General features: G+C 36.1%; 1 protein-coding gene across 4 annotated transcripts in view; it reads left to right on the forward strand.

The window, feature by feature from the left end:
- CNTN5 (contactin 5) overlaps positions 1-25,923 on the forward strand; it is a 706,531-nt gene that overhangs the window by 616,584 nt on the left and 64,024 nt on the right. For all 4 annotated transcript variants that reach the window (XM_065043870.1, XM_065043985.1, XM_065043938.1 and 1 more), the window contains 2 exons: positions 19,738-19,865; positions 20,829-21,004. In XM_065043870.1, the coding sequence (XP_064899942.1) occupies positions 19,738-19,865; positions 20,829-21,004 (304 nt within the window). The remainder of the gene's footprint in view (positions 1-19,737; positions 19,866-20,828; positions 21,005-25,923) is intronic.

A 25,923-nucleotide genomic window follows, 5' to 3' on the forward strand; every position in this document is an offset into this window, starting at 1 on the left:
GAATGTCTGTCAAATGCACAGTAAAGTGATAGAGCGTACCCTGCAGAAGCACTCTGTCCTACACTGGTCAAATTCTTGTTGCTTTGCAGAAGTTCTTCCTGTGGTTGTGACTCACAGGAAAGTAGATGCACTTTTCTTATAAAGAAACCAAACATGCTGAAGCTAGGAAGGAAACTGAAGACATCACAAAAGCAATCTGCTGATTCAGAGTTGTTTAAAAAACCTATAGTTTCAGTAAACTTTGCGTTATTTGAATAGTCTGTCCTCCCATGCCATTGGAAAGCCCATAAAGACAAAAGACTGCCATAAACTCTTAATATTGATTTTTGTCTAATTGGATGGAAATGCTCATTCTTCATCTTCAAATTTATGGTGGAAAATGATCCAGGATGATTGTGGAATGACAGAGTAAGATCAAGTGACACTAGGAATTAGAAATAGTCATTCGACCTGTTAAAAAAAATGCACAGTTCCTACATACGTTACAGAGCTGGAAATATTATAGTACATTTGAATTAAATTTACTTCTGCTTTGTGAGATATTTTTAGCAATTCACCCTGTTTCTATTTTAAGCATATCTGTTTTCAAGTGCAGTTATCTCTTTCTTAGCTGCCTTTGATCAAGTGTATGAACCTTTAAATTGAATTTCTGCATTTGCAAATTTCATTTTAAGTTTCCTATTAATTGAATCAAATGAAATGAAATCTTATGGCTAGTGTCCTAACATGAAGATCTAGTGTGACAACATACAGTGAAATGCAAGTCATTACTTAATTGCCAAGATGTTCATTGTTTAGACATGGTGATTAATTCATTTGGCATTTGCAAATATGAAAATGGTAATTCTGTAATAAAGTAATTAGAGAGAGGCATATTGCCATGAATGAAACAAGACTCAAACTGTAACCTGAATGAATACAGTCTTAATCTAAATGGAATACCTTTAAATTTCTAATATTTGATATTTTCTGATTAAGATGGTGATTTTGTCCAACAGGTGACCTTTTGCTCATGAAAATAATACTCCAATAGCACTTAGCATTTCTGTTCAAGCATCTATGAATTATTTAAACAAATTTCCATACATAGGCATATTGATCTGTAAAATAAGTTAGAAAGGGGAGGAGGTAAGGCTTCACACTATTTATTTGAAAGTCAATTTTATGACTTTCTATAAAGCTTGGTCAGAAAAAAACTATCAAATTAAATTTTAAAGTCCCTGTTTTTAATCACAAACTTTATTCTTTTCCATTCATGACACTCTCATTGTGAGTGCTTTGAATGCCCAAGCTGTGCTTTAGGCCATAGTATTCCAGAACATAGATGTTTAAGATTTTTTTTTTATATGTCTAATGATGTAGAAAGTAGAACATTAAAACTGTTTTTTGACATATTCAAAATATTCTCAATTTTTTACAAAACCCCAGGAATTATGGAAATCTGGGGAAAAAATAATATCCTGTAGCATATTTGAACCTTCCACAACCATGGCTAATTCTATAGAGTTAGCTACCAGAATATTATCTCTAGAATACCTGAATAATGTCTAAACCTTAATTATCTTGTACTAGAATATTATCCTAGAATATTGTCTCTTTTTCTGTCATGATAATTGTCACAGACATGGAAAGGAAACCGGTGTAATTTATGTTTTAAACACACCTTTATACCATCACACTGGTGTAAGGCCTGTGTCACATGCAAGAATTTCTCATTGGTCTACATTTTTCTTGTGATAATTAACAAGCAACTAGTGGTCACAGAATCACACAGAATCAAAAAAAAAGAGGAATTGCAATGGACCTCAAAAGATCATCCAGTCCAATCCCCCTGCTGGAGCAGAACACCTAGATGAGGCTATACAGGAATGTGTTCAGGTGGGTTTTGAATGTCCCTAGAGTAGGAGACTCCACAACCTCCCTGGGCAGCCTGTTCCAATGTTCTGTTACCCTTACTGAGAAGTTTCTTCTCAAATTTAAGTGGAAACTCCTGTGTTCCAGTTCGTACCTATTGCCCCCTGTCCTACCATTGGTTGTCACCGAGAAGAGCCTGGCTCCATCCTCGTGACACTCACCCTTTACATATTTATAAACATTAATAAGATCACCCCTCAGTCTCCTTCTCTCAAAACTAAAGAGCCCCAGCTCCCTCAGCCTTTCTTCATAAGGGAGATTCTCCACTCCCTTAATCATCTTTGTTGCCCTGTGCTGGACTCTCTCCAGCAGTTCCCTGTCCTTCTGGAACTGAGGGGCCCAGAACGGGACATGATATTCCAGATGTGGTCTCACCAGGGCAGAGTAGAGGGGAAGGAGAACCTCTCTCGACCTACGAACCACCCCCCTTCTAATACACCCCAGGATGCCTTTGGCCTTTTTGGCCACAAGGGCACAGTGCTGGCTCATGGTCATCCTGCTGTCCATCAGGACCCCCAGGTCTCTTTCCCCTACGCTTCTCTCTAATAGGTCATTCCCCAATTTATACTGGAACCTGGGGTTGTTCCTGCCCAGATGCAAGACTCTACACTTTCCCTTGTTATATTTCATTAAATTTTTCCCTGCCCAACTCTCCAGCCTGTCCAGGTCTCGCTGGATGGCAGCACAGCCTTCTGGCGTGTCAGCCACTCCTTCCAGTTTGGTGTCATCAGCAAACTTGCTGATAGTACACTCAGTTCCCTCATCCAAGTTATTGCTTAATATATTGAATAGCACTAGTCCAGATACCATCCCTGGAGGGACTCCTCTAGATACAGACCTCCTACTATACTCTGTCCCATTGACCACAACTCTCTGGCTTCTTTCTTTCAGCTGCTTCACAGTCCACCTCACTACCCGATCATGTAGTCCACACTTCCTCAGTTTAGCTGGTCTACTGAATTCTGATTGAGTTTAAAATTCAATCAGAGCATCAGCCAAAAATTTCTCTTGTAAGGTGTCTACCCCAAGAAGTGAACATGGAAGTGAATGTCTCCAGTGGTCTGTTAGGGTTCTGGACTGCCTAAAGCCTCATTACATTTCTATGGTCAAAGCAGAAAGCAAAGGTTTTCTCAATAATGTGTGTTCCAGGAAAGACTAGCATTCTGTGAGTATTCTTAGAGTTAGCTGATTTCATCTTTAAGCAGAAAAAATAATGTTGCATTAAACCCAAGATAAAATGGAAGAGGATCACACGATTTTGAGAATTAAAGCATAGCTGAGCCTGACCAACATCTCAGACACTGTATCTTCAAACAGTCATATGTGAAGCCTGATCAGAAAAATGTCTAATGGGATTAAACCTGTATCTTGATTCAAAAATATTTGCTTTCCCGTGAATTATAGGTTTTCAGTTTATGATGATGTATAGTATTAACAACATCAACTTTCTCATTTTTAGATGAAAATAATTGTAGAAGGGGTGAAGTTAGCTTGCAGCTATAGGGTTCCTTTATAGTCAAAGTGAAGATGAAGCTTTCATCTCACCCTTTGGTTTTTATTTTTTTTGTGATAACTTCGCCCAAGGGCTCAAGTGTGTAGTACTTTATTCTTTGATAATTTAAACACTACTTAGCAATTGATGTTCTTCTTAGTTTACAACCTGATTTTGACTTTTGAATCCTAGTGACTAAATTTTAAAGTATTTCAGAAAAAAATGGAATTCCTACTGAGGAAGCACAGGCTGCAAAAGAACTTCTGTCACCTTCTCCATCCCAAATTGTCCTTTCCCACTATTTTCTAATATCTGCGATTCTCCCTGTGAAAGTGCTTAGTCCTTGCAAGAAACTGCTTAGAAAGTATTAAAATTTTCTTGTACCTTTACTGTTATTTGCATATCTTTACAAGCATGGCAATAATTTCCCTCTTAATGAAATCCTTTGTTTAACGGTCATCAAGCCTTGAGGTAACACATACTTAGTAATTTAGATAATAATTACTTTGTTGATTAAATAAGTACCAAATGCGGAGAGACAAATTATAACCACAACTAATTCCAGCCTGACCAAGAAAAACTTCTAGGTGCAAATCCCAATTAGGTAGAAACAGTAGTCTGTGAGAAAGCAGTCAGTGGACCATGTTTCATAAATGACTCAAAGATCCCAAACTCTTCACACAGTTATAGTGATCACTAATGTTCCCTTTGCAAGTATAAGTACTGGAAATCCATATTTATTTCATGTTTGGCAGTAGGACCAACTGATTAACAAACTGTTTTATTTACTGTTTGTGTCATTGCTGAACAACCAAAGAGGCTGGCTGTCCATTTGTTCTGCTACAGACTATAGGCATAGAACAAGTCTTCCTTAACTGAATTACAAAAGTAGCTACACTCAAGTTGTTGAGCGTTGATTCTACATTCATTGCTTCTCCTTTTGTATGAAACAAAACCAATGGCCCTTTACATTGTCATTAAATTAAGTCTTTTTCTTCTTTTCCACTAACTGTTGCTATTTTCATAGAATCCTGGAATTATTTGTGTTGGAAGGGACCTTTAAAGGTCATCTATTCCAAGTTCCCTGCAATGAGCAGGGATATCACCTGACTGTTGTTTACAGTTAAACTCAATGATCATAAAGGTCTTTTCAAACCTGAATGATTCTGTGATTCTGTCTTCAAATAGATCAGGTTGCTCAGAGCCTTATCCAGCCTTACCTTGAATATTCCCAGGCATGTGGCATCTACCACCTCTCTGGGCAACCTGTTCCAGTGTTTCACCACTCTTATAATGAAAAATCTCTTCCTTGTATCTGGTTTTATTTTTCCCTCTCTTATTTTAAAACCATTGCCCCTTGTCCTTCCACTACAAGACCTATTAAAAAGTCTGTCCCCATCTTTCTTATATGTCCCCTTTAACTATTGCAAGGCCATTTTTATGAGTATGAGAATAGCTGTGGAAAATCAGTGGTAGAGGACTCAAAAAGGTAGTGTTACTGAGTTGTAAAAAGATGCTGAATTGAGCTAATTTGCTTCAGTTCAAATATCTCCCAATTCATACTAAGTTTTTATTTGATTAGGAATCTCATTAGATCTAATATTTGAAATTATAAACCAAAATACCTCCACAATAAAGATAAACCGGGAGGTCGGAGTGCTTTATAAATGTCTATAAATACAAGTCCGTATGTGATTGTGGAACCTGTGAAGCAGCACCTTGAATATACCGATGTTTCTGGGTATCACACGTTAAGTTTTATGTTTCCTTTTCTTTTTCTTTTTTTAGGTTCTAACCCACACCCCACTCATGAAGGGATATTTTTGCCTAATTCTTATAGCAAAGACTCCACCTTACTGTGTTCCCTTCCACAGCCTTACTGCTAAATGCCAGCTTATGTTTCCACTTTCAATAACAGCAGTAAATAAAATAATCTTATAAAAAAGATCTTTGCTTTTGATGATTATCCCTGGAAGAAGCTATGAAAAGAAAGTGAAAACGTCCTTTGCTCTTTACATTCTTCTACTTTCATACAGTTCATAAATAATGCTATAATCATATCTAAACAACTATGCAAAAAGCACTGCAGAGATTACATTTAAAAACTCAGAAATAGGGAAAACTGATGGTTTAGGTTACAAGTGAAATTTCAGTTCAGCAGGAACACACTTAAGTGTGACAGGACTATGAATCAATCAGAGCTTTGAGGATTTGTCTGCAACTTTTCATCAAAGTGAGCACCCTTAAATCACCAAATGTCTTTGAACCACAGGAGCCATGTTTTTTAGAAGTGAAATAAAATCAAGAAGTGTTTTTCAAATGAAGCAAACTTGGCGACAGAAAAGTGAAGCTATAAACAGATTATCCACATCCACTGTGTCCTTGGAAGGCTCACCCTTCCCTTCAGGTTTGCTCTTGGTTCAGCGATCTTTCATCAGGTTTCAAGAAACTCTGTATGTAGTCCTCTCTGTATCCCTAGCAAAAATACATTTCTTTTCATCTTCTCTGATCCCTGACTGTGTGTGTTCCCAGACCTCAGAAGAGACGAAAAGGGAGATATCAACACGGCAAACTACAAAATGACAGGCAAAACTGATGCCATCTGCCACTATCTGTTTTCAGGACACATTCACGCTTACTGGCTTTAGATACTTAGGTTAGCTTTTCCAGATCCCTGGGAAGTAGTAACCTGGTCTCATAGATTCAGAGTATACAAGTAAAGTCATTAAAAAGAGATCAAAGTACTTTTGAGTGGCTATAGAAAATAATTCTGTGTGTGAAAGAGAAAGGTAGTTATATAGTATGCAGCAAGGTTTCTGTTGGTTCAGTACTCCTCTCTCTATCCTAAGAAAGGAGCTTGCTACAGTTATGTAAACTTATGGGCTTTTCTGATTAGTCTATCTATATAATTATATGACACAAATGCATGTCTGGCCATGGGTTATCCCCAGTGACACAGTAACCTTAGCATCGTATTTTCTCAGCTTTGTGCCAGCTTTGTGCCAGCTTTGTGCCAATGTCATTGATAATTAACTTCATAGGTAAGGTTAGGGAAGAAGAGAGATGGGGCAACAGTTAAGAAGGCCACAGCATGCTGTTTTGTGCCAGAAAAACATGCTGAAGAAAGAAAATATAATTTAGGAAAACAGGGAAGGTTATGTCACTGAAAGAGTACTATGTTCTTATTATACAAATCCTTGAAATTATGTGGGTATCAAGGATCATGACATTAACAATTGCATGTTCTCCCCAGGCCTTCTCACTGCTTCTTGTTGCCTCCCTAGTGCTCTTCTGAGTATGTGACTATCACACCTTGCCATCATTGCAAAAGCAGTACAGACATTGAGAGACAGGAGTTAGAGGATGTCCATGGATTGTTTGTGCATGAAGCAAAATGGGCTGACCCTGAGGGCACCATATTTTTCGCATAAAGTGTTTCTCCCAAAAAGGTTTGTGACCATCTAATTGTGCATGATGGGGCACCCCACTCTAAACCAAGAACCATCTTTTGGAGCAGCCTGGCAAAGGACCACAGATAGAGTCACTGGTTATTTTTCCTTGTGTCATTATTAGTCTCTTATGCTTTATTGCAGATAACTTGTGTCACTGGGGTAATTCTATCTGTTCTCTTTCATGAACAGAGATACAGCTGCAGATAGATATGTCAGTTTTAAAAAGAAGCACTTCCTACTGAACTGTTATTACAACTTGTAATCAAAATCTTTTTAATCATGGCTAAAGTGCAAGGTATTCTAAAGTAAACTAAGATATTTAAGGTTCAAACAACCCTTATCAATAGATTGTTTTTCAGTAGGAACTTCATATCCTTTTCACCCTTAGTATGAGTAGCAATACAGTTCTCTGGAGGGAACACGTGTCTTTTTAACTGCCTTTTCCCTTGTGACACTAGGAAAAAATATAACTTGTTTTACCTAGATCTTGTTTTACCTGGTTTTCTAGCCAACTGACCTGAAAACTGCTGTCAATAAGATCACAGTCCATTATGGTTAAAGTCCCATTTACAATTCCTACAGTCTAGAAGTATTTTTGTGCTGAGCCAGTGCTTTTAAACTACTTCTCCAATGAACTGACTGTCTCTCCTTCCTGCAAGATGTCTGCATCTACAGATCAGACTGGTTCTTCCACACCTTGTGAAAAAGCTAATATAGCACAGTCAGCTTTACAGTTTAGTTGGATATATTTTTCAAACTCCTCATAAAAGTTTAAGCATTGCAAGAGTATGATCATTAACCCACAGGTTTACTATCAAAAGAGAAACATAATTAGAGAGAAGTGACAAAGATAAGAAATGAGGTAGTATTCTAGAAAAGTTGTCGTCTAGATCACATGTTCCTGTGATAATTTTGTTTGTGTTGCAGAAATGGTACAGCCTTTAGTCTGCACTGCTATTCATAATGAAGGTTTCTGAATCCTCAACTTTAACCAATATCTTAATAAACAGCCACATGTTCACAAGAACTACTGACTTTTAAGTACACCACTCATCGAGGATGTGGTCAGGAAGTGTATTGGATGCAACTCATGTAGAAATCTATAGCTAATGTCACTATATTACAGAGGTAGATTAGGGCAATATCATAGGACTAAAGAGGGAAGATTGCTTGTCGGGTGTGCACATCCACCTCTCACATTTTTTGTGAGGTCTGTTCCATCACACAGATTTCTCCACTAAAAAGCTCCTATATCAAGGTGTGAAGTAGTCTGGAGTAGAAATGAAGTCGTGAGACAACTTTTTGCCTCTATCCTTTACTTTCTTTCTGGATATAGTGACAGCTTATTTAGACCTTTCCCACTAGCTGTAAATGAAGTTTATAGAAGAAAGAAATGCTGGAATTTCAAATGGTAAACTCAGAATTTTTATAGTGCTGAGCGAACAGTACTGCTCACAGTATGGTGATCTCTGATTTGAATAACCCAAGAGCTGGTGGAGAGTTCTTACTACAAAGCAGGACCAATTATACTATTCTATCATTTCTATCACTATAGTAATCTATGCCATTTTTGTTGCATATAGTCTACCAAGCTTCTCAATGTTAACAATTACACAAACATCTCAGGAAATTTATTTCAAGAGCTAAAATAACCTAAAACTAACATGATTAGAAAAAGCCTAAAAAACTCTTCTTACTCTACCTCCTTACTCTATCCCCTCTAGATCTGTATCTTTCATGAAAACTGTGTCAAACTAAGCTGGACTCCAACTGAGACAGGATAGTTATTAGAAGTGGAGAAAATAGAGGCCATTTCACAGCAGAAATTGATAGAGGACCAGCAGTTCTATGGAGCATTGCATCTTATAAAGAAATTTCTATACAACTGGTGAGGAGCTTGAAGCTATTGATCCAAGCAAAATGTTCATCAGACTAATGGAATTTCTCTGCAAAGAGTTTCTACCTGGGCAAATATGCAGTAAGTGCAGGCTTTGCACACTCTTACAGAGGCAGGGGCCCAATGGAAGCAATCAGTCTTCATTCGTTCAGAATCTAGTAGCACCTAACATATGATAGAAATATAACTAGAGCTTCCCCAGAGTCAGTTTGATCTGAGGATATGGCAGCCATTACCATCTTCACCTCTCCCATCTTTGAACTACACTGAGATTATACATATGAGATGATTGAAACCACAATTTTGCAAAACTCACTCAAATTCAAAGGCACTAAGGAAGAAATTAAGAGAACGATACATTAACAGCATGCATCAGTAGATTATTAAAATTACCTCAGCCCTCATATACTGTGAGCAGATTCATGTCATTCTAGTGTCTATTTCTACAAATTACCGACAAGAAGATGCATATTTTGGGGGTTTTGATGCATTATATTAATGGGACATAGAAAGCCCTAGTTCTTTTCAGACCTCCATGCTGGCTAATTTAGATGGATTCTTAGCCCTCTTGGCAATTTGATTCTCAACTGCCAGGCTCCCTTGCAAGCAGTCAGCAGCCACTTTGGCTGCTGGTACCTTGCCGTCTTGTTTGGGATTGTGGCATTCTGCTCCCAGTGATGCTTAAAGAACTCACTGTCTATGCACACAAAGGAGAGAGCACAAAAAGTAAAAAACAGCTCCATCAGAGTAGTCTTTAACAATGTGTATTAGTTTATTACAAACTACATCATGTTTTTTGTTTGTTTTGGTTTTGATTTTGGTTTCTATTGTTTAGTTTTGTTTTCCTGAGAGCAGGGTTCTAATGCAAAATTGTTCTTGTCTACCCAACTCTTTTATCCACATGATAGCAGTAATGGTATTTCTAACAAACTAATTTTTCTGAGAGGCGGGAAAGATTAAATTTCATTGCTGTGTGACATGGAAATACCACTTGCAGTTAATATTCTAGTAGTCTTGCTTTAGAACATGAATCAGTGTTGGAAAGCAGGTTCCATATGACTGGACATTATTACAGAGCTTACAATAATAATGCTTTAGCTAGATGACTGCTGCCCTGAGCATATCAAAACTTCCCATGTAAACATCTAATTAACAGTCTTAAATTTTCAAGTATCTCATTTCAATAAAATTAAAGTTTCTGCTGTTCATATTATATTGCTGAACTTAATGTTGACACTTGAAGTATAGCATAGTTTGGCTGTTTTGAGCTGTGTTTTCATTTAGTATAAATCAAAAGCGATTCATGTAGTTGAATGAAATTATGTCATTTTGCACTGGCTGAAGATCTGCCCCTTGAGCACCTGGTTTATTTGAATTTTACCTCTCACATACCAAGTCTTCCTTCGAGTACAAATGTTGCTTTTCCAGCTAACAAGTGAAACATGGAAATGTCTTAGAGGAACTAAAGTTTTACCATGTTTTTTTCTTTTCCTGAGGGAATGATGAAGTCCTACAAGCAGTTTATTATTTCTGAAGCTTCTGAGGAAAATAGAATAAGTTAATAATTCATTGCTGTCACTTAGGAACAGGGAAAAAATTATTGTGATGAAAGTCTTTTTCTTGAAAAGGAGGAACATTTTCTAAGTAACAGAATATTTCTGACATTGAAATAGTGTGCAAAAAAAGAAGAGGAAATAAGTTTAATCATTAAATATATTAAGATATATTTAAAATTTAAATTAACCAAGAGTACAGTATGGATTAAAAAAAAAATAAAATAAAATAATTGTTTCATCATTTTAGAGTAATTTCAGGATGTTTAGAGATACATCATCCTAAACCAAATATATTTTATAAAAGCTTTTAAAGGAACTTTTGAGCTACAATGCAGAGTGGAAAAGACCATAAATGGTCTTTCCTGTCCTCTGGAACACTTACGGTGAGATGTCTTCTGAGGAATACTTCTAGTTTTTCTTCTTTACACAAATACACTTTAGGGCAAAATATTTGAGCAGAATGGCAAAGTACAAATTAGCAAAGTGATGCTAAATTTTCAAAATTTTCAATATGAGTGCATCAGTAAAAATATAGAATAATCTTGAAGTGTTCTTGTTTGTTTAATTTATGTAGGTAACAGATTATTGATTTGAACCTCTGTTCCATTTACAGTTAGGCTTTGATTGGGTTTAATACCTCACCGTATGTTTACATTTTTGGACGTTTGTATCAGTGTTGACACTAATATTATTTAGAGAGTCTTTAAAGCAAACTAAATATTGGTCTGAATAAAGTCATTGATACAAAGCACTGTTAAAATCAATAATGAGCAGCCTATTCATACGAAGAAAGCAGTATTCCAAGAGACCATGTTAATTCTGACATATTGGTAGTTTCCAGCCTTTATTGCTCCACAACACTGAATCACAGAATGTTAGGGATTGGAAGGGACCTCACAAGATCATCCAGTCCAATCCCCCTGCCTGAGCAGGAACACCCAGATGAGGTTACACAGGAAGGCGTCCAGGCGGGTTTTGAATGTCTCCGGAGTAGGAGACTCCACAACCTCCCTGGGCAGCCTGTTCCAGTGTCTGTCATCCTCACTGAGAAGAAGTGTCTTCTCAAATTTAAGTGGAACCTCTTGTGTTCCAGTTTGAACCCGTTACCCCTTGTCCTACCATTGGTTGTCACCGAGAAGAGCCTGGCTCCATCCTCGTGACACTCACCCTTTACATATTTATAAACATTAATAAGGTCACCCCTCAGTTTACTTCTCTCAAAACTAAAGAGACCCAGCTCCCTCAGCCTTTCTTCATAAGGGAGATTCTCCACTCCCTTAATCATCTTTGTTGCCCTGTGCTGGACTCTCTCCAGCAGTTCCCTGTCCTTCTGGAACTGAGGGGCCCAGAACGGGACATGATATTCCAGATGTGGTCTCACCAGGGCAGAGTAGAGGGGAAGGAGAACCTCTCTCGACCTGCTAACCACCCCCCTTCTAATACACCCCAGGATGCCATTGGCCTTTTTGGCCACAAGGGCACAGTGCTGGCTCATGGCCATCCTGCTGTCCACCAGCAGGACCCTCAGGTCTCTTTCCCCTACACTGCTCTCTAATAGGTCATTCACCAATTTATACTAGAACCTGGGGTTTTTCCTGCCCAGATGCAATACTCTACACTTTCCCTTGTTATATTTCATTAAATTTTTCCCTGCCCAACTCTCCAGCCTGTCCAGGTCTTGCTGGATGGCAGCACAGCCTTCTGGCGTGTCAGCCACTCCTCCCAGCTTGGTGTCATCAGCAAACTTGCTGGTAGTACACTCTATTCCCTCGTCCAAGTTATTGATGAATATATTGAATAATACAGGCCCCAGTACTGACCCCTGAGGCACTCCACTAGATACAAATCTCCAACTGCACTCCGCCCCATTGACCACAACTCTCTGGCTTCTCTCCTTCAACCAGTTCGCAGTCCACCTCACTATCTGATCATCCAAACCACACTCCCTCAGTTTAGCTGTAAGGATGCTGTGGGAGACTGTGTCAAATGCTTTACTGAAGTCAAGGTCAACTGCAGAAATCATGCTTATTATCATACTTATCATACTTATTCCCTGTGAATAGAATAGAATAGAAGCTACATTTGTTAGCAGAAACTGCCTTTTAGTGTCAGCCACTTGAAATTATATTTACGTATTTGGACACCACTTCCACCAGCAAGAGTTGTGTATTTTCAGGCACAAATGTTACTGTGCAGCAAACAGCAAGGACAAAATTAGAGGCCCGGTTGTGGCTCCTTTGAAAAAAAACTGCCTTAAGACAGTATGAATAGATTAGCTTAAATAGAGCTGGAAGTAGTTTACAGTACATTAATAATAAGTCTTAGCATATTCCAATGACTTAAGATATCACACAGAGGAATTTTGAAAATCTGAAGTGAAGAAAATCCAAATAATTTTGTGTTTTGCCGAGGGATTTGGGCCCAACTTAGTCTTATTTCTAATTAGGTCAACAATACTTAAATAAAAAGACTCTATCCAGCGTGATAATATAAAAAAATGTATATAAAGTAGGTGGCATTCTGCTTACTTAAGTGGTTTTACTATAGCAATAACTCATCCTTTTTCTATGAGAGTTAGAGGTTTGTACATCTATTATGAAAGAGCAAGGGAAAGTGAGGGGAAATGAAAGAGCCCACAGCCATTCAAGGAGAAATAAAGGTTTCAACTATTTACAAATACTTCTCCCTCTTCCTTGTAATCTACATTAAAGGATACTGACAGATCCCATACTCAAGCTAATGTGAAATGACAGATTGCTCAGATCAGAACACTGTGAGGGGCCACAGGCTAAATGAGTCAGTGCAGCTTCTCTCCATTTGCATCTTTCAAGTTCTTGTTTCCAACCTGCACACAAACCAATTTCATACTCCTGGTTTTAGACTCCAATGAGAAAAGCAGGGGAAAAATTTCTAACCATTTCAGTAACTTACACTTCTCTTTTACCCAGTTACTAGGCATTAAAGTTTCCAAAGCTTTTAACTAACTGAAATGTTTCCCTGATTTCTGTGATTATTTTTCTGAAGTCCTATAAAAATTGACTTTAGTATGAAAGTTAAAGTCAAAATACAGTAAAACAAAAAAAAAAGTGAAATGTAAAAAGGTATATAGCCTAATCAAACTACCCATTGCTAATCCTTCACCCACACAAAAAAATGACCACACAATTGACTTCTATTTTTTTCTTATGATGTAATTGTTATTCATAGAACTTAAAGCTCTGAGTGTAAGCTGTCTGGCATTTATTTCTATAAAGATACAGACACTGTCAATGTGTCTGCTCCAAGTCCTCAGTAAAATCCTGAAGTTGTGTAGCAGTTGTAACTTTTGCTGCCTCAACTGCTCAGCTCCTTCAGCATCCAGACTCCAGGGTCCATTGCAGAATTTTTTAACAATTTCTAGCCACAGCATCGAGACATTTGTTCATGAGAAACTGCTATGAATGATGCAACAGAATGAAAATTAGAGTTTCCCCTTCTCATTATCTTAATCTTGATGGAAGTCTCTTCTCACTGATTTTCCCTGTGATAGGAACAACAAATGTACATCCTGGCCCCAGTGGGTCAAGGTAAAACTGTCCCTTGTGATAAAGAGAGCTGAGAATTTCCATCATCTGAACCAGTATGTCCTCTGCTAGCTGTAAATAAAATCTGAGAACCTCCATGGTGGGTGGTACCAAATACTAATGAATTAATATTTTGTCTGTGAGACAGTGGATCAATAAAAGTATCTGGTCTACTAATATGTTTCTTTTATCCTTAAGAATTAATCAAAGCAAAAATAATTACAACAATATAGCAGGCAGAATAGACCTCTCTTTTTCATACCAAAACTGTGATGACTGTATTTCTTTATCCTTCCCCTCAAAATAAGGACAAAGATTATTGTCACTTTCACAAGTTTTTTTATGCATAAAACAGCAAGAAGGAAAAAGCTCATTACGTTTTAATCAAAATACTGTGAAGTAAAGGATGCTTTAAAATCCTGCCCAACTGCCCATATGAGCAATTCTTAAACATCCTATTCTACTCAGTCCTCTTATCTAAATCACATAAAGCCTGAAGGAACCTGAATTTTGTCGTTCACATTCAACCTGTTCATCTCCATCAGCACCGTTCCTTGCCGCTGTGTCAGTCAACACCAATTAATAGAAGGCATTTCTGACTGCCAGATAAAGGACTCCAAAACACCATTTATAAACAAAGATCCAGCATTTTCTGTGAGCCTAATTTCCATCCATCAGTTCCTCAGCAGACACTTGGTATCAGAGAACACCTTTCTGTTCACATCAAATCCTCATTGTTCCAGATAAAACAGCACATTTTTTGTCAGGGAACTTACTCTCCTTGGTACATACTTTATTGGTAAAAGAAGAGCAAAACTGATTAAATGACAGATCTGTATGAGATAATGCATTTTTGTTTAAACAAATGTACTAAGAATGTTTCTAATTTTAGGTGTTACTGCTGAGCAGTATCTTTGAATAGATTGCAAATATTTTTACAGTTAAAATAATCAGTTGGAAATATTGCCTGAAACTATAATTAATATTTTGCAGCCTTCCAATGTCAATCTAAAACCAACATGAAACATTAAAGAAGAAAATTTACACTCTCATTCATGTTATGAAACCATGGTTTTGTGACAATTCTCAACATAGTTTACTGAGTTATGTAGTCATTAACAAAACTGACATTATAGAAACACTACTAATATGTATTTCCAAACTTGCTGATATTCTAGACAAGAAAACCACAGGCATTGCAAGCTGGGCATCAAATAGCTGCACTATTTCAGATAAAATCACAGTGGAAAAATTAAATATCCACAGATATCAGACACACTTTGAAATTCACATTCAGTTTCATTTTAGCCCCTTTCATTATTCGTTGGGGGTTTACAGCTTCATGGGCATACTGTTAGTACGCAGTGATTAAAGCTTGTGATTAATTGATTTCTGAGAGACCAGGTGTTTAAGTTCAAAGACCAGCATCAAGCTTGGAGCTTATGAACACCATCAACAACAGACTTTATATCTCTTAATTCTTTAAAATGTATCTAACATTACACTATGGGCTTAAGTCACCTACCCCCCCACAAACTGCTGCTGCCCTTTGAGAGTCCTACAGTGTCATCCCAGCTCACATCTAGACTTCAAAAAAGTCACACTTATACCTGCTGTAAACCTTGGTGTGCTGTAAGCAGTTAAGTCCTCTCACAGGTCTTGTGTCGCATTTATCAGCCCTGCTCAGGTGTCTTGGATACCTTATGATTATTTCTATATGAGAAGGTACAGTAGATCAATAGGAGCAGCAAAAAGTTGATAGTGTTCTGAGTTTCTGGATGTTTATTTGTAGCTGAAAAGCAATGCACTCCTCAAGCATCCCTCTGAGTTTAGTATCAACTGAAGTTCATGTGCTCACACTGCTTCATTTTACAAACCAAAGCCACAGCAAGTGGGGACAATGGGGAAATTAATTTCAAAGTCATGCTCTTGAAGTGAACAGCTGGGCGCTTTCATCCCTCAAATGATGTCAGGTCACACACAACAGGCACTTACATCTGGGGACCTAAGTCAAGATTTGAGAGTAAGATTCAGATCCAGGTTGAGATACCTGAGTGTAGATATCTACAATGTGAATTAGACATCTAAACTTTTTTACTGTCAATAAAGCTTCCACTGACTGCTGACATGATTTAACATGTAAAATATAAACCCATCTCACAGGCAGATGCCTTAGCTTTCATTTTACAAGCTCTAGAACAAAATGTTTTCTTTTCTGGTCATCCTGATGATCCTCCTGAGTTCCAGCTTGATTAGAATTAATCTTTCTGAATACTGAAGATCAAAATTGTCCTGTATTCCATATAGTGTTTCTTCAGCAACTTATGTATTGGTACTTCCATAAAGAGCTACAGGTTGGTATCTGATATATTCTAGGGTTCCATTTGCCTTTGCTGCATTGATACTGTTAGTTCAGAACCACATTCACCACTTGTCTATGAGTCTGGTGCTGAGTTACCAAAGCCCTCCTGTTTGATATGCTGATCTTGCTGTGCCAATGAACTCTTTATTTCATCAAATTTCTAGCATCCTTCTTTTTGTATTCTGCTCATTATGAAAAATAGGATAATAGTACAAAGAACCATTTCTCTTTCAAAACAAATATTTTTCTGTTCTATTCAAACAGTTTCTTGAACATCTTAAATTTCTATATTAAACCTGTTTAACCAGTCGTGAATTTCAGCAAGAAAACAGGTTTGAAACATGTGGAAGGTCGAATCTGCATTTATTTTCCCTAGAAAATGTTTCTTCTTACTAAATATTACAAAAATGTGGTCTAATTCAGTGTACTTTATCAAATCATGTTGAATATTATCTCATGTCCCTTTGCTGTCATATCTTGATTATTCTTTCCTAACAATTCCTGCTAAAATCTTTGTTTCTATTGATCTTAAGCCAACATACTTATTGACTCCAAGAAATTAATGTTAATCTCTTTTTCTTCATGTTATTAGGCAGATGAAAACTCTTTTCTACAGAGACACTAAGCTCATTTGCCAATTTTTAAAAAGCCTTTGGGTGGACATCTATCTCCTTTATGTAATTACAATGAGTTTTTCTTAGACTTAAATACAGTAATCTCCAAACTATCACCTTGATCTCTCATCCATCCTTTTTATATCTATTCATCTATCATCATCTTTCCCTCAGTTTCCCTGAACTGTCCTTAACTCTACCCCAACTGCTTTTCTTCTCCCTTTTCTTCAATTTTATTTATAAAGCTAAAAACCCTTTTGCTATGGCATTTTCTTATTAAAATATGTAGACATACTATGCAGGTGGTCTCTCCATGTCTGAGAGATATTGGCAGGGAAGGAGGAGAAGTCTATGTTCCTGCTGTGTGCAGCAAGTGTTATGTGAATAAATAAAGCATTTCAGTTTCCATCATAACCAGCCTCTGGCATTTTTCCCTAACACACACACATACAAAAGAAAGGGAACAGATGAATGCTAGGCATTTAAAGGAAAATATTAATTTCTCAGCCAAATAATTCACCAGAAAATGTGTTTGCAATTCCTTTGATTGAACGATTGCTCTCTTCCTCATGGATGACAAGAGCTTTTAGCTAAATAGAAATGTAGCTGATAATATGTATGAGATTCATTAGATAGTCTTCCATATGCATCTGACTTTCTTTTCCTCCAAGCTCAGAATGAAAAAGAGTTTTATCTCAGGACTTACGCTGTGTGTAAGCTTTTATAATTTGTAAACACTGTAGGAGTGTCCTTTCAGTTGTCTGATGTTGACAGTATATTGATGAAAACTATTACTGTTCTGCAAAGGCTATTGTCATACTAATGATAAAATGTTCTCAGAACATTGATCACAGAGCATCTTGATAGGAAAATAAAACTTACACCAAAAGGAAATAAAGGAAGCTTACATCCCTGTCAGTCCCTAAAGCAGATGATTTCTTCGAAGTTGTGACACATTATGACGAAATTTCAGGCCTTCTTATTTTTTGGACAAAAACCGCTAAAACCTCAAAACTCTGATACAGAGCTATTTGTTTAATGTAATTATGTTTTCTATAAAATTACCTTCAGATAAATAATGTAAATCAGATACTAATATATATTTGTTTAGAGCAAGATGGGAAACACATCATCAGAATGCGCTAGGGAATTTGAGAGCTGGCATGCCCTTCCTCTGCCCCATTTCCTTCTGAAGCTGTTGTTTTCTTCTGTCTCTCTGCTGAGAGCAGTGAGTGGTTTCACACCTGAAGTGAATAGAAGTACATTTTTCACTGGAATGAAGTTCTCTTTTCTACATCTCAGTGTTTATAAACCTCAGATAATAAAACACTATTTTTCACAAACAGAGTCAGAGAATAGGGGATATTATTATTTTTCCAGGAAAAAGATGCTGTCTCATACTAGTGATTTAGTTTGGACACATTATTAAATATTAAGCCTTTGGTAAATCACTTCAAGTTTAAATCAAAGGTAACTCAGCTTTGGATTTTCACATGTTCAACCTAGAAAGGGAATACCTTCACTTTTTTTGGCTGAAGAGCCCAACCCAGACCTGCTAGCTGGGATGTTCAAAGCAACTTACTCCTGGTTAAATACTTCTCCAGACTAAACCACAACACTGTAGCCTCCATGATTTCTGATCATAACTTCAATAGGAGCCCCCCAGCAAAAGGAGTGCTAGTTACTATAGTACATTAACAGATGGGAAGCCCTCTCTGGATAGGTATATCTAAAAATTCAACCATTACTGGAGAAGAGCCACGCACCTACTTAGTTAGACTCTCCTACACAGAGAGGTCTTACTTTAATTTGAAAATACAGAAGGAAACAATCCTTCATCTCCTTCTCCACTACTATGTGATACCTGAAAGCAATTACTGAGGATTATCTGCTTTCAGTATCTGCGACTGCCAGACAGCTTCCAACCTACATCTCCCATGTCATTTGAGAGAGACATAACCACTGCCCAACTTGGGAAAGGATGTACAACATCTACAAGCAGGATTTGGCTTAAATGCCATGTAAGAGTTACCATGTTCCATTTAGGTTTGTACTTCTCTGTCAGGAAAGAGGCAATGATTATTTACTGCTCTGCCAGAGCTGCAACAATAAAATATAATAAATTCAGGAGATTTGTCACTTTAGAACAGCAAAAAAGTGTTAATTTTCACCTCTGTGTATCTTCATGGACTTTATGATTAATACTGTGTAAGCAAAGCCAAAATTTGAAACTCCCAGATGTAAATAGTTGAACATCTCTCACAAATATGCTTCAGTTGGGTTACTTACCTAGAGACATAGTGGAGCTGCAATCATATAAAACTCAAGGAAAAAAAAATATAAGCTGAGCTACAAAAAAGCAGAGATTATTTAAGTCTCTATGCTACACTATGTAGTGATGCCATAAATCATATTTTGACCAGATACAATTAATTTTATATTTTTCTAGTCCTCTTTTACATTTTACTTCACATTTTTCTCAAATTTGATTCATAAGGTCATTTTTTTCTAAATGTAATAGCCTGTGCTTGATATTGAGATGTGATTTGACAATAATACAGCAGTGAAGCTTTAAATAGAAATTATAAATACTGACCTTTTTTACTTTTTACAAAAGGTTCATTAAAATTCAACACTGATAAGTGTCAAAGGATTCTAATCTACTAATGCCTTCCTGAAACTTTTTGAATTAAAGAAAAGGAAGGAGTAAAATGAGTTTATTACAACCTTTTTGAAACAGAAGAAAATTCAATTATTATCTTCATCATCCCTTGCTACAGAAGCAGGAGTCCTTAATCCTATTTATTAGCTCTGAAAGTTATTATAATGGAATTTGGCTGCTAGAAAGGAAGATATAATTGTATATTTATCTATTTACCCTTTTTAGGATAACTATTCTTCCACATGGGAGCCTGCGAATCCTGAATGCTTCCAAGTCTGATGAAGGACGATACTTATGCCAAGGTGTAAATGTATTTGGATCTGCAGAAATCATTGCATCAGTATCTGTTAAAGGTATGAAAAATGCTTTGATGATAATGATGATTTCTCTTTATTAATGTTCATTATTGCTCAGAATCCCCAGCCAACAATATGACAGCATTGTGCAGGCAGAATAAAAAAACAACTCCAACAAGGTAGGGGGGCTAACCTCCATCTGGTCAAACATTGTATCCCGCATCAGGTTGAATACTTCAGCTGTTATACTGTAGATGAATGTCAGAAAAATCAATATATATATATATATATATATATACACATATATATATGTGTGCGTGTGTATATAAATCACTTAAATTATAATAATTCCACAAGTAAAATAATTAATATCTCTTTTAACATATTTTAGCTTTGGGAACTTCTTTACCCCTACCTCTTTCTGCATGGGAATGAAGTTTAAGATTATAGTAGAAATTGTATCAGTATAAAATCTAAGGAAATATCCTTTCTTAGAACAGTAATAATAATCAAGTCACTGAGTTGCAATTAATTTCTAAACCCCATTTTTGTCATTTTACAGCTGAATTCTCCAATGATCATGGGGTTTGTTTTTAGGGGTTCAAGTTTTTGTATTATATTTTTCAAGCTTTTTCCTATATTTACTAGGCCCGGAAATATTCTTTTTTATTTTAAGTGATTAAACTGAAGTTTTCATGCAACCACAAGATTCCAGGTACTGCAGCCTTAAGAAAAGAAGGAAAAAAAAAAAAAAAAGCTTTTTCTGAGGCTAATAAAATGCATTAATTAATCCATCTGAGAACTCCTATGGATTGTTCTTTAGGATCCTGTCTTATTGCTTTCATGAAACTGGCTGTACTTTCTGTTCACCACTGTCATCTCTCAATATTTTACACTATGTATTTGAAACAAACAGTAAATGTAAGTCTGAGTAGACTAAACAAAATCAGTCATATTATTTTGGCCTTGGACTATATCTAGACTTCCACCTAAATGTTCCTAATCCTTCTATATTTCAAGAACCTACAAGAATGGAGCTGACACCTAAGAAGATAGAGTTAATGGTTGGAGAAAGCGTTGTCCTCAGTTGCAAAGCCCTTCATGACAGCACACTAGATGTCACTTTCTATTGGACACTCAATGGGCAGCCAATTGACTTTGAAAAAGAAGGTGGACACTTTGAAAGCATCAAGGCAGTAAGTGACCATGTGTTTGTCATCTGTGTGCTGTGAACTGACAGAAATTTGCATGGTCTACTTGTCTCCCATTTACCATAATCTGACCGAACTGAAAGATAACTGTTGCAAAAAAATGTTAGCTAGAAAAGGTGCAAACTGTATGCATTTCATGCTACTTCAAGTAGTTTTAACCAAGAAGATATTAAATGTAAACTGATACATCCTATTATTAGTGAGGCATCTTATTATCTTTATGAGGGAACAGAAAGCAGTTTGAATAAAATCCTCCTTACATTCTTCTGCTGATTTTAATATAGAGAGGATGCTGCTATAAGCATTGTTATCTTTCTCATAGATAACAGTGCTATTGGAATGCCGTCTCCTCTCCATACTTTTACTTGCCTAGCATATATTTTAATATCTGTATAGCAAGGAGTATACTTTATTTTCCAACTCCCCTTCATGAGGTAGGTTCTAGCAGTGCAACCATTATTTAAGTCAATAAGAATCATATGGAAAAAATATGTGTATGAATTTCAAATATTACCCCTTGATTCAAAAACAATGTAATATGATCAAACAATATGACAAAGTAATTCAAACCTGTCCCATGTAAAATGGCTTGACTTTTCTAAGTAGAAAGAAATCTCTTAATATGAACAAGTTTTTAAAAAAATATAGGCTACACTCATTTAACTCAATCTTCCCAGTAATTAAATGTAAATCAAGTGTCCATGGCATGTTAAGAATGAAGAATGAAGGTGACAAAGGTCAGCAAATTTTAAAAGTTAATGTATCTAATTTGAGTACAATGTAGCAAAGTTGACTTTGCGTTAAAAATCTTGTCAGCTACAATCAATTTATTGTTCTGCTTGCCCTTATGGAAGTCAGAGTGTATTCACTTTGTGGTGTGTGTTTTTTGTTTTGTTTTTATTTAGATGGTTTTACTTCAATAAGCTTTTTAACTGAAAAACATTAGTAAGGTATAACTTAGGGTGAAGATTCTTAGCATACTTCATCTGAGGTAGTCCAATACTTAAAATCCAGTGTTAGAAAGAAAACTATAGGGGTTTTTGTTTGTTTTTGTTTTTTAACATCAAAGTTAAAACATTCTTTGACTCAAGATAACATCCTATGACTACAGTTTAACTTTGAGTCATTTCCAAAAATATAAAATCTCAAATGTGTTACATTGTTCCTTCAGTGTGTTTCAACATCTTCTGTGCTGAAGGGAATTTTTAATCACTGTGAAAAATCTTCAGATTAGGAGATTTCCAAAGTCATTTCTCCTATCAAAGTAAAGCTCATTTAATGTAATTCCTTTTTATTTTTTTACATGAAAACAGGTTTTGTAGATCTTTCAACAAGAATTCTTCATTAATTTGAACAAGAATTCTTCATTACTTTCATTTCAAATTTATAGATGTAAGGGTCATTCAAAGTGAAAACCTAGTAGATGACATGCTAGAACTATTTTCAGACAAATATTCATGCAAAACACACTGAAATTACTGATTCCTTTTATTGTCCTAACATGACTAACATTTTACCAAAACCTAGTAGATTTAGCCAGATATTTTAGTATTAGTTTATTACTTCCTTCTCACTGTGTTACTAAGGTCACTGCTACTTTACTCAGCAAAAATAGTATTAGTCACTCATAATGGAGTCAATGTTCAGTGTCTAAATGACTAAGTGGACAAAAGAAAAAGGTAGTTATTAAGTGAAAATTTGGCATCTTCCTTTTCAGAGGCACACAAGTTCGAAAACATATAATTTTTTTACAAATAGCAGACTTCAGTTGATCAGAAAATGAAATCAAGTTGAAAAGAAGGCACTGCATATTTTGCAAAATATTACAGAATTAGATTTTGTCACTTGCGAAACCAGTGTTGCAGTAGTGAAATACTATGCAACTCCAGAGAAACACCATAATAAAGCATCAGACCCTGATATTTTTAGACTGGGCTAGCTTCATTAGCTTTTACAAGATTTTACAAGAAAAATTCAAAAATAGTGATTGTGGCAATACAGCAGGGGTTTTGTGTGTGTGTGTTTTGATACAAAAACTCTATAATTCACATAGCTACTCATTTGTGGAATGTTTTCAATTATATCTCAATATCATTTCTGTTAATCACATAAGCATCTGAAATTAATCACAAGGATGAAAATGTTTTTCTTTACTTTGTTAAAATCTACAGCATGACCAGATATGAGAGGAAAGCAAGATAAATTAAAACTCTTCTGTTTTTCCTACCATGTAATCTCCTTTAATTTATCCAGTTTCAAAGGAGTGATATACAATGTGATAAAGATGCAGGTTTGAGAACGCAGAAAAAAAGGAACTCAAAGAAAACTTAAAATCTGATAGAATTCAATCTATATCCCTTATTTTACATTTCTGAATTAATTATTTTTTAAATTGCATTAATTGAGCCTGAACAAAATGCCTTTTAATGAAGTATATTTAAGAAAAATATCCTTTGTGTGCATGAAGTTATAGAATTGTACATCAATTTTGTTTTGCCCACACTGATACTTCATCGTATAAAAAAAAAAAATGTTCAGATTTGTTTGGGTTTGGTTATTTGTTTGAAAACCTGAAAAACTGAACATTATTTGGATGGGTTTCATTAATAACAAAAGCACTGTCAACCTCTCACCACTGGTTGCGTTGCTCATCCTTTCACTGTGGCAGACCCAGGTGCTAAGTGTGATGAACGTTCTGATGTCTAATGTAGTGTTATAATAGCTATCACCAAAGTAACACTTATTTGAGCTGTAGATAAATTTCCACTTGCTAAAATTGCATGTTCCCTAGCAATTACAATTAAAAGGAAAAGGAAAATATTGCCTTAATAATACATAATGCTCTGGTTGTCTTTAAATTATATCTGCATCTTTTCTAACAAAAACACAAACAAATAAACAAAAAGTGTTAACATCTTTCATACTAAGAACTAATTTTTATACGAATTGAAGATGTGTTTGAAGTTATTTACTGAACTATGAAGGATTTAGCACCTATAGCAATTTAGGTGCTTCAAGGACTTGCCTAGAGAAAGGATAAGTGTGGTAAGCATGTCAAGTTGAACAAAGCTGTGCACGAATGGAATATTAAGGAAAAGAGATTAAACTCCACTGGAGTGACAGCTTCAGACTGCACTCTAGGTAAGGAAAACATCCCAAATGTTGTGTATGCAAAACACAGTACACTTGGTAGCAAAATGATAATGCAAGAGGTTACATGTACCCAGAATCCTTTGTCATTAGTAAAGTCTTACTTTGTCTACCAAAACACACAATAACATTTTAGGGTCCATGAGGTGCAGTCTGTGTAATTAATAGAAACAATTTTGAACAGAAGTCTGAATTACCAAGATTTCCTTCTCGCAATACTAGTGAGGACTTGAGCACAGTAAATACAGACATGGTAGCTTTTATTAGGGTAACTTTGATTTTCTGTCCTTTGTGCCAAATCCTGAAGTCTTGTTCAAAATTCTATTCAGAATTTTCTTTTCAAAGATATCCACTGATCTTAATTTTGTCCTGGAGGTATCCCTTTTCAAGCTAAAGAGTTCTGATTTTGTGAGTAGATGTTCATACAGCTATTGTCATTCCAACTCTGTGTGTGAAAGCTGATACTGTTTTTATGACAGCCAAGCAAAATGATTTATTGTGGTTATCCACAGTCTGGTAAGCAGTAGGATTGCTCTTAATGTCCCTCACCTTGACCTGCATGAGTACCTTTCAGACTCAGGAAAGTGATTTAGTCTCAATATCTTCTTGGTCTTTGATCTTAATTGAAACTGCCACCATGGGAAGCAATAAGCACAACTTGCCGTGTTATATTTTACAGTGGTCATTTGTTCACACGGAAGTGAATTGAAATCTACTGTTTCACTTAGAAAAGAGCAGCAGATACAGACTAGACAATACATTAACTACTGTCTAGCACTGGAGACTTCAATCTGATAACCTAGAACCTGTGGGAGAGCATAAGTTTCTACCTTCCCTTAAATTTTCAAGTGCCTCCTTTGTTGTAGTACTTTAACAGTATTTTAGAGCTTAAGATTAAAATTCCCTAAAGATTTCCTAAATAAGCAGCACTAAGTTCTGCACTACATGGAATCAATTAAAACAGCAGGCTGTTAATAATAGTGCCTTTCCTCTTTATTGGACATAAAACCAAACAAGGCCAATTATATAGGGGTTTTATTCAATATCCTCTCTCCTCCCCACAGTGAGGAAAACTGCAATAGTTGTCAAAAGTCTTGGAGAAGATATGTGCTCTATGCAGAGAGAATTTCTGTTCAGGTTAATGCTGCTGTATCAACCTCATTGCTATCAATTTGTTTCACTGTTTGTCGCAATATTTTCCTGCTGATGAAAGAGGCTGAACACAGCCATTACTGTCAACTGAAATCTCCAGATATTTCAACCTTATGCTCATTAACTGGTTTTGCCCATTTGTCACGCTACAGCAGTTAAATACTCGAGTCATCAGGAGCAGTTTCAAAATAAAATATTTATCTTGTCTTTTGGTAATACAGATTTCTTGCAAACTGGTACAAAATGGAATGAGGATTTCTGGTACGAAAATCTTGAAAATGTGTGGTTTATGTGTCGTAACTACAAACCCAAATCTGAACACAATGAAGCCTATGGTCTAATAATGTGCTTTGCCATGTGTTGCTTGCACGATATAAATAGTCCCAATGAACTGATTGAATTTATAGACAGACTTTCATGCTGCATTAGAACAGGACACTCTAAACATTTCCTAGAATCAACTTGGTGTGCCCAAGTGCTTGTGGCTTTGGCTATGAATAAAGAGTAATTGAGAGAGACGATAAATAATATCTCTTTTATTTAATTTTACTTTGGAGAAGGTATAAAACTGAGAATTTTGGAAAATATGAGTCTATTAACAT

The sequence above is a fragment of the Columba livia genome, chromosome 1 (assembly GCF_036013475.1).
Source record: "Columba livia isolate bColLiv1 breed racing homer chromosome 1, bColLiv1.pat.W.v2, whole genome shotgun sequence".
NCBI classification, from domain to species: domain Eukaryota; kingdom Metazoa; phylum Chordata; class Aves; order Columbiformes; family Columbidae; genus Columba; species Columba livia.